The sequence below is a fragment of the Beta vulgaris genome, chromosome 3 (genome assembly GCF_026745355.1).
Source record: "Beta vulgaris subsp. vulgaris cultivar EL10 chromosome 3, EL10.2, whole genome shotgun sequence".
In the NCBI taxonomy this organism is placed as follows: Eukaryota; Viridiplantae; Streptophyta; class Magnoliopsida; order Caryophyllales; family Amaranthaceae; genus Beta; species Beta vulgaris.
Window position 1 is genome coordinate 40,886,888 of NC_079204.1, and position 10,727 is coordinate 40,897,614.

Genomic DNA, 10,727 nt, shown 5'->3' on the forward strand with positions numbered 1-10,727 from the left:
CTTTAAAATGAAATGAAATTATTAATATTAATGAATAGTTTCATTATTTATAAATTTGATTGAATTATAATATATGCAATTTGATTAAAATATATACAATTTGATTAAATTATACACAATTTGGTTCAATATTTACTTGGACTGGGCTGGTCCGGTTCATGGGTCGGGCTGGGCGGTTTTAGTAGCGGGTTGGGCTCTAGAAATCTAGCCCACGGCCCACCCACCAATTCCACAGTTTGAGTTGGGCTAGACCGGGATTTTTGCGAGCCCGACCCACACAGCTCACAAGGTGAGCTGGACTGGATTGGCGTGGTGCATCATTTGCATCGTGATCTTGGGAGCACGGTAGATTTTTCACCACTTTTCCATATAACCCAATGTATTTTTCTGATCATTAATATTTTTAATTGCGCATAAGTGAAAATTATAAAAAATTGTTATTTGAAAAGTATATACATTAAGACGAATCTAGAAAGATCACGCTTCTCTATCTTTTTCTTTATATAATAGCGAGAAAATAGAGCCAAAGTTAGTCAATGAATAGTTTCAAATTACTAAACATAACATTTATTTAGAAATAGAGGAAGTACTAGTCTTATAAGCACACGACGGATGCAGGAGCAAATAAAAAGCAAAATTGTGTTATTATATCTAGCTAGTTTCTGGACTTGTGCATAATACACCAGAAGTTCTTTGTGTTAATTAATATATGTTTTCTTCTTTAAAAGTATAAAAATTAGTTCAATTGTTTGGTTATAATAGCATATTCTTTATAATGATGTGACTCTACTTTGTTTGTTGTATTAGACAAACTAATAAGGATAAAAGAAAATCATTTAATATGAACACAAGCGAAGACATATATCTTCATAACCATGTAAGAGATCATTTAATATGACCACAAAATAATTAATAAAATAAAGAATTGAATGTATTACAACTTAAAAGTTCTGAAAGACTTCCTTATAAAAAAATACAATGGTTGTAGTTCTACATCCCTCATTTCTTTTCGCGGTTTGGGTCGGTTTGAGGTGTTAAGATTGTGGGTTGCTTGTTTGGTTTGGTTTTGAATCTTTGTAAAGCTAAATTGCATTGTAAACCACATATATATGTGTGTGTGCGTGTGTGTGTGGGATTTTTTTATAAAAGAAATAAAGTTTATCTATTTTATTTTTAAAAAATATACACTTGAACACTTTGTTAGTTTGCTTCGAGGTTTGCTGAACATGCTCCTTTTGTAAGTTGTAGATTGTTGTCAGCTTTTTTGGCCTTAGGTGTTTTGTTGCTTATTATTGGTTTGGATGCTTGTTTAGTTTGGTTTGAGGCTTGGTCAAGCTTGCATATCTTTTTTATTTTCTTTGTACTTTGTATCTTAGTATCTAGTTTTAGAGAATTATATGTATTGGATTTTCAACAACTTTATACTACGTATTTTAGTAATTTATGAGTTACTTTTCTAACAACGTGTATCGCTAATTACAACCATAGTCCACAAATATTTAATTTTTTTATAATTCTTAGATTATGAAACTCATGTCGCGGAGGAAAAAATGGTTATGCCGCCAACGGACCGCACCAAACTGCGTTTCGTGCAGTGGGTTTGGGTTGGTTTGGGAAAAACTACGGTGTGGTTTGGGTTGGAAAATGTCAAACTGTATATTTGTGGTTTTGGTTTGGGTTATATCCCAACCCACTAATAGTCCTACTCTTCCTTACATATTGCATACGAACTTAAATATATGGTCTCTTCCAGGGAAATTCGAACATGAGCATTCGCCATCTCAAGGTGTTGGAGCAAATCAGTTTGTTGACCTTGCAAATAAGTCAATGCACATCCAATAGTTTGATACTGAATGCCACATGAGGCTTAGTCCCTGGGGTTACCGCTGTAATACCCCGTATTTTTTAGGCATTTATTGAGATTATTTAAAACAATTCTAAATTTTATCTTCAAAACTCTTTTTAAACTATTTTTAAAATCACATTGGAGGGAATCATTTGGAGGGAAATATAGTTTGAATTTTAAAGGTTATTTTAGTAATTTTTTTTTAATAATAGTTGCTCTTGTCATTATCTTATTTATTTAATTAATTATTTAAAAAAATATTTGATAAATAATTTTATAAAATCCAAAATTCAATTTTGGGTAATAAAATAATATTATACATTTTAGTATGTAATTTTCGGATTTTTTTATAAGTGTTGTTTTGAAAAATCGGTTTCTTTAAAGAAAAAAAACCGAAAAATTTATAAATTTAAAATATTTGGTTAAGTATTATAAAATCAATTTTTTATGAGATTTATATTGAGTTAGAAAGTATGGGATTTTAATTGATTTGGGAATATTTAACAATCTCTTTAAAATCAAACAAAATTGATTTTAGAAAAGAATTTTTATAAATAAAGGAAAATTCAAAAAAAAATTCTGCTGTAACTACAGTTGCATGGCAGCTTTGCATTGTGTAAGAAATGTTTTACATTCATTTTTCCCTAATTTAATAATTTAGGAAAGTTTTACCTCTTTTCTATCCTAGTTTACACTATAAATACCCCTCTAATCCTTCACTTTCTCTTCACCAAAAGTCTTGAGAGTTCTTTATAAAGTTTTCCCTAAAGTGAGTGGTCTCTTTGAGTAATTTTAGTTTTTCACCGAGGTTTTGTAAGTACTCTTTTTCAAGTTGTTTTAATTTCTAGTTTTTGATCTTTTTGAGTTTTTTAAAAACATGTTTTTATTGTTTGAGCATGAATCATGTTTACAATTAGTTAGTTTAGCATAATTTTATTTTAGAGTTCATATATTGTTCATCGTTTTGATTAGAACTAGTTATAATTGATAGGAGGATTTCATTCATGAGCATTCCTTTACTAGTTGATTTTCTTGTTTCGTGAATTATCAACATACGTTTACGTGGCTTGATCTTTAACTGTTATATGTATACATTAGTTATGTTTGTTTTAGTATAAATTATATAAATTGGCATATGCAATTGGTTTAATCGAACCTTGTTATCATTTAGGCTAGATAAATGCTTGTACTTTCTCTTGCTTTGTTGACTCGTAAATATGCTAAACCAACCAAATATTGTTTTGTTTGTTTTAGAAAAACAAAAAAAAAAAAAACAGTTTGCATGTATAGGCATCCAACTCTTAATATATGAATGAATCCACTTTTGCAAATCAGTGGCTTTGAGTAACTCAAAAATATTAGCATGAGTTTTATTTTGAAAAGTTTAAATAATTTTTTTAATCCCCTATAAATAAGTTTGTTTATCATAATTCTTTATTTGAATTAAAGGAAAAGTTTACCCCTATGTTATTCTTATTACAATTACCCCTTGGCTTTGTTCAAGAAGGGTTCTTCCAAGTCCACTATTTGGCATCAAGGTTACTCCAATGTCTTTGTATTCATAAAGGGATACTTGCTTGGGGTGTGCACACTTAGGATCTGTAGATCAAGGAAAGGGGTTTAAGTTAATTTCTTATCTTATTGTTTTTCACTTTTAATGAAACTATTAAAGGAGATATATTCTTTCGTGGTAACGTGGATTTAAGAATGGTTTAATCTTATCTTTTATTACTAGATTGCGAAATAAAACATGTTTATGAAAGTATGTGAATTATATATTTACAAAATTTACAAGTCTTGCATGTAATTGTACTCAGTATTTCAACCGACTCGTATTTCCTATTTGTTTTGGCTTTGCCCTACTTTACTTACGGGCCGGGGAGTAGTTTTCAGGTCTATTGATGATTCATGATGCATAGGAGGAACCTTTTGGGATCACTAGAACTAGATCACTATTTTAGTACTCTTTAGACTTTTCATATTAGTATTATGGTGTTTGGATAATAATATTATTTTTATAAATAAAGTTAAAAGTTTCCACTGCGTATTTTGTGTATCAAGTTATGGTATTGCCAAAATGTATTTAGACGTGGCGGTAATACCCTTATGTTTCTCCAAGTATTTTACGAAAGCATAAATTTTTAAAGTGGAGAAATTTGGGGGTGTTACAACCGGTTTTAATTAGATATAACCTTGCTAATGTACTTCGTTGCAATTTAATTAATGATTAAACTACAACGCTTATTAAATTCATGCGAAATGCAATAAATAGAGTACACATTGATTAATCTTTTAATTAAAGCAAAAAAATTCCCATACATACCACAAACTTGAAGAAAGATTTTACAACACATAAAAGGAAAAGCTAGGCTAGACAACTAAAGAGAAAGCACGAAGGTTGTTACCTCCATGGTTACTTGTGATATGATTACTATACCAAGAAGTCTAATAATCAAGTTATGAATATGAATCTTAAAGAAAAGACTTCAAGAACTCGAACACTCAAGGATAATAATCGAACTAGAGATATTTCTTGACTCAAGATCACTTCTGAAACTTGAATACAAGAATCTAAACACTCTTAAAATCACTCCTGAATTTAAGATGTTTAACATTAAAACTCAACACTCCTGAAGAATCTTTGATGGTTTGATTAATAAGCTCTTAAGCAAATAATCACAAGTAAGTTTGAACTCAAAATAATCTATGTATATTAATGAAATAACACCCTTTATATAGAGTACAACTTCTGCTAATCCAACTAGGAAAATATAAACTAACAAGATAAGAATTAAACTAATTCTATCCTAAATCACACGCCTAAAGATAACCATGTACAAGCACATGTTTATCCTATATAACTATAAAATATCTATGATATATATATATATATATATATATTATAATTATATATATATATTATATAATATTATATAATAACATAGCAATCCTAACATAACTAGGATTCTATGTAGCAAGTAAGAAGTAATCCTAACAGAACTAGGACTCCTTTTCACTCCATCCCACGCCATCCATGTCCCATGTCACCACATAAGCCAAGACTTGATTCTTACTCTTGATTTCACACCCTAGAGTGTCCATGATCAAGCCAATAGGTTCATGGATAACAAGTGCCTTTGCATCCATATCATTCTCCCCCTCCACAAATGAATTTGCCCTCAAATTCTCATCATTATAGTAAGGAGATAGATCACCCACATTGAAGGTAGCACTCACATTTCCAAACTCATCTGGCAAGTCTATCTTGTAAGCACTATCTCCAATGACTCCAATTACCTGAAATGGACCATCTGCTCGAGGCATGAGCTTATTCTTCCTCTTGCTACGGAACCTTTCCTTCCTCAAATGTATCCATACAAGATCACCAACCTTGAATCTATGTTGTTTGCGCCCTTTATTAGCCCTTGTCTTGTATTGGATGTTCATCTTCTCAATCCTAGCCTTTACTTGCTCATAAGTCTTGTGAAATGCTTCCAACCTCTTTTTTGCATCCGATCCGTATGTATGTCATGTTTAGGCATATCAATAAAATCGATAGGAAGCAAGGGATTAACACGATACACTTCCTCAAACGGAGAATAAGATGTAGTAAATGAATGTGCCCTATTGTATGCAAATTCTGCATGAGCAAGCTTGATGTCCCAATCCTTTTGTGTCTTACTCAATAAACCTCTTAGTAAAGACCCCAAAGTGCGATTGGTGACCTCAGTTTGACCATCTGCTTGGGGGTGATGATTAGTACTAAAGAGTAGCTTAGTACCTATCATGCGCCACAAACACCTCAAAAAATGACTTAGGAATTTAGAATCCCTATCAAATATAATGCTCCTTGGTATTCCATGTAGCTTAACGATCTCTCTAAAGTATAATTCAGCTACATGTGTTGCATCATCAGTCTTGTGCATAGGAACAAAGTGAGTCATCTTAGAGAAACGATCCACAACTACCATTATGGCATCCTTCCCCCTTTGAGTTCGAGGCAACCCTTCTATGAAATCCATGCTCACATTATCCCAAGGTTGATTAGGGACTGGTAAAGGTGTATAGAGACCCTTAGGAAAGGTACTCTTAGCCTTTTGACAAGCAGCACAATGTGTAACCACCAAGTGAATATCTTTGATCATGTGTGGCCAATAAAAATTCTCTTGAAGAGTGTCAAGAGTCTTTTACACTTTAAAATGACCAGCCACACCTCTACTATGGACCTCCCTTACTAGGAGTCCTCTCACGCCACACTTAGGCACACATAACTTGTTTCCCTTGAATAGGAAACCTTCATGAACCACATATAGACCCTCTGGATGAGCCATCTTTTCCGTAAAATCAACATCTTCTTTGTATAGTTCCTTCAAGTGTTCGAATCCTAACACGTGTGCAGCCACAATTGTCAATAAGTAGGAACGTCTAGATAGTGCATCTGCCACCAAATTTGCCTTACCTTACTTGTACTTTGAAGAAAATGTAGAAGATTGGAGAAACTCCACCCACTTAGCATGTCTATGATAGAGCTTTTGTTGTCCATGGATATACTTCAAAGCTTCATGATCAGAATGAAGTATAAATGATTTTAGTCTTAAATAGTGTGACCAATGATCCAAGGCACGTACAATAACATAGAATTCTCTATCATAGTTAGAATAATTGAGCTTAGCACCACTCAGTTTCTCACTAAAATACGAAATTGGACGCTTCTCTTGGAATAGAACAACCCCAATCCCTACTCCACTTGCATCATATTCCACCTCAAACAACTTGTGTAAATCTGGAAGTACTAATACAGGAGCACAACATAACTTACCTTTGATATATTCGAATGCTTGTTGTGCTAAAGAAGTCCAATTAAACTCTCCTTTCTTCAATAGCTTAGTGATAGCTGCCATGATAGAAGAGAAGTTTCGAATGAACCTCCTATGAAATGATTCCAATCCATGAAAGCTTCGACACTCATACACATTCTTAGGTGCTAATCAAGATGAAATTGCATTTACTTTCTTAGGATCAACATGAACTCCTTCTTGTGATACAATGTATCCCAAAAACGCCACTCTAGGTACTAGAAACTTACATTTCTCCATCTTACCATAGAGTTGTTGTTCTCTTAGTTTCATGAAGAGGCTACGCAAATGTAACAAGTGCTCCTCCACATTGTGGCTATAGATTAGGATATCATCTAAGTAAACAATCACAAACTTGTTAAGAAAAGGACAAAGTACCTCGTTCATCAACCTCATAAATGAACTTGGCGCATTGCATAAGCCAAATGGCATGACGATCCACTCATACAAGCCTTGCTTGGTCTTGAATGTTATCTTCCACTCATCCCCTTCTCTTATTCTCATTTGGTGATAGCCACTTCGAAGATCAGTCTTAGAAAAGATTGATGCACCACGTAACTCATCCAACATATCCTCCAATATAGGCATAGGAAACCTATACTTGATTGTAATGTTGTTGATTGCCCAACTATCTATGCACATCCTCCATGTACTATCTTTTTTAGGAACTAGTAAAGCTGACACAACACATGGACTCATGATTTCCCTCACATAACCCTTCTCAATGAGGTCTTCAATTTGGTATTACAACTCCCTAGTAACTACTGTATCACATCTATAACCAGGCTTGTTAGGTAAAGGGGTGACAGGTATAAGATCAATAGCATGTTTTATACCTCTTAAGGGTGGGAGTCCTTGTGGTAACTCGTCAAGAAAGACATCCGCAAACTCTTTCATCAATGATTCAAGCTTCTCATTACTAGGAGTCTTGATACTTGTGGTAGCATGTCTAACAACCAAGGCATAAGCACAACCTTGTTCCTCCACTTCTTGCTCGAACTCCTTTGAATTTAGAAAAAAACTTGGTGTCTTAGGTGGTTGTTTTGGCGCCAATGAATGAGGAGCTAGGGGCTGCAATCGAACCCTCTTAGAGCCAACCAACACTGAATACATATTAGAATCCCCCTCATGAATGACCTTTCTATCAAATTTCCATGGTCTTCCAAGTAGAAGATGACACGCACTCATAGGTAAAACATCACCCCATAGTTCATCCTTATAACCCCCTATAGAGAATGCAATTAGAGCTTGCTTCTTCACTCTCATACTAGTGCTATCATCAAGCCAACTCAACTTGTAAGGCTTAGGGTGTGCCTTTGTAGTTAGACTTAATTTTGATACAACTTCAGATGCAATCACATCAGTGCAAGAACCATATCTATGATCACATTACATGTATAATCACCTACCTTGCATCTAATGTGGAAAAGATTATCCCTTTGCTCCATGCTAGGTGTATGGTCGACATGTAAGGTGCGTCTTATGACCCATATTAGCCTTGTATCATCCTCAACAAAAGCATCTTCTTCTTCCCCTATGTGGTGCTCTTCTTCAGGGATGAAGTCATAGACATCCTCCTCTTCTTGTAAGGCCAAGAATTGTCTCATGGTGAGGGCTCTTTTGGTAGGACAATTACTTGCTATATGTCCTCTTTCTTGACACTTGAAACACTTTCTCATCTCTTCAAACTTTTCCTTAGGTACGGCCACCTTAGGTTTCTCCACTCTAGTGTCTTCTTTAGGTGGTGTGAGGTTCTTAGGTCCTTCATACCACATTGAATAAGGAACTATAGCCTTGCCTTTAGCATTAGGATCATATTTAGGTGTGTAAGAGCTCTTAGGCCTCTCGTCCTTCTCATATATGTTCTTCGAATTTCTTAGCCAATTTTATTACATCCTCAAAGGAGTGATAAGTTGATACTTCTACTTTCTTGGCTATGTGTCGATTCAAGCCTTTGATCTATCTTGCAATCTTGTATTGTTCTTTCTCTTTTATGTCACATATAAGCCCTAACTTGTTGAACTCCATGGTGTACTCATGTACACTAAGTGTATTTTGGCTTATGGTAGTGAGCCTTATGAACTGATTTTGTTCATAATCATTAGGCAAGAATTTTTCTTTAAGCTTTCCCTTCAACTTTGCCCAACTACACAACTTTGTTTTACCTTTCCTGACCCTTTATGCATTCAAACTTTCGAGCCATATACCAACATATTTCGCGAGCCTAATGGAGGCAACCTTGAATCTGTTCTTTTCATCAAAACCTCGATAGTCACACACCTTCTCTAGTTGTCGAATCCACTCCAACAGGTCTTTTGGATTGCGATCTCTAGTGTAATCATCCAGCTTCAAGCCACGATCATCATTGTATGTGTTCTTGGATGAGCTTTCTTCACGTTCATCTCCCTCTTCGTCCGAATTGGCGCATATGTAGTTAGCACTGTTCGGAATAAGTTTCTTGGTTATGATGGTTGTAATGGCATTCATGCGTGCCTCCAACATACTCATGTGACTGCCAATACCATTGATTGTATTAGTATTCTCATTGAGTCGAATTTGTGACTCAGTTTGTGAATTTGCTAGTGCTTGCATAACCATGGCAAGCTTATCCATCTCGGATGTCATGGTTAAGTGTTCTTTGATGGTTGTTACTCCTTTCTTGAACTTAAAGAATGGATCTTGGATGTGAAAGATGCAATCTTGGACGTGAAAGATTGGTTCTTGGATGTAAAAACCCTTCTTAACCCTTGCTCTAACAATCTTGAGGTGTCAAGATTGAGTACTCTTGGTAGCAAAAGATCGAGTCTTGAAGTTGTTGTAGTACTCGAACCAATTGCAAGCTTCGAACCTTGTTGATGCCCTTGGATCTTGGTTGATCAAAGAGAATCCTTTCTATTCTCTCCTCCCTGGAAAACTGATACCACTTGATATGATTACTAAACCAAGAAGTGTAATAATCAAGTTATGAATATAAATCTTGAAGAAAAGACTTCAAGAACTCGAACACTCAAGGATAATAGTCGAACTAGGGATATTTCTTGACTCAAGATCACTCTTGAAACTTGAATACAAGAATCTAAACACTCTTAAAATCACTCCTGAATTTAAGATGTTTAACACTAAAAATTCAACACTCCTGAAGAATCTTTAATAGTTTGATTAATAAGCTCTTAAGCAAATAATCACAAGTAAGTTTAAACTCAAAATAATCTATGTGTATTAATGAAATAAACGCCCCTTATATGGGGTACAACTTATGCTAATCCAACTAGGAAAACATAAACTAAGAAGATAAAAATTATAACAATCCTAACAGAACTAGGATTCTATGTAGCAAGCAAGAAGTAATCCTAACAGAACTAAGACTCCTCTTCACTCCATCCCACGCCATCCATGTCCCATATCACCATACAAGCCAAGACTTGATTCTTACTCTTGATTTCAAACCCTAGAGTGTCCATGTTCAAGTCAATAGGTTCATGGATAACAAGTGCCTTTGCATCCATATTAACTTGCTTCAATCGGAGAATTACAGAACTTGTCGCCATAACATGTTCTAAGTCTAAGGAACTAAACTATAACCCCATAAGTGGGTTGGCTAGACTAAGGCTAGGCTACGCTAAGAAGAGAGTATATGCAAACTGTTGTATGTTGTTTTTTGTTTTTTGCTTGATGATCGTTCCCCTATTTATAGAGAAACGTGTTATGTAACTTCTGTGCTCACTTGAAGGGAAAACATTTAAATCATCTTTGATTCAAATCTCAATCGTCTTCTAGCGCTGAATAACTGTAGCCTTGCACGTTCTTCCTTATGTGGATCCGTCTCATGATTGTTATTTATCCACATACACTTTTATTATTCTTGACTTTCATCTCCTGATGGTCTTGACGATCTTCTTCTGTTAACTCTAACTTACGTCGGCGTCGTCCAATGGGCTTTATGCTCTAGTTGGGCCTTCATATTAAGGTGAAATTAAACCTTTTGAGGTTAATATAATGTACCATAATAAATGCTACCATACATC

At 34.6% G+C, this 10,727-nt stretch overlaps 1 protein-coding gene across 1 annotated transcript; it reads right to left on the minus strand.

The window, feature by feature from the left end:
* Nucleotides 1–7,446: 7,446 nt before the first annotated feature.
* LOC130590814 (uncharacterized) lies at nt 7,447–7,890 on the minus strand. Its single transcript, XM_057393374.1, has one exon. It carries the CDS (start codon nt 7,888–7,890, stop codon nt 7,447–7,449), a length of 444 nt encoding a protein of 147 aa, XP_057249357.1.
* Nucleotides 7,891–10,727: the final 2,837 nt, after the last annotated feature.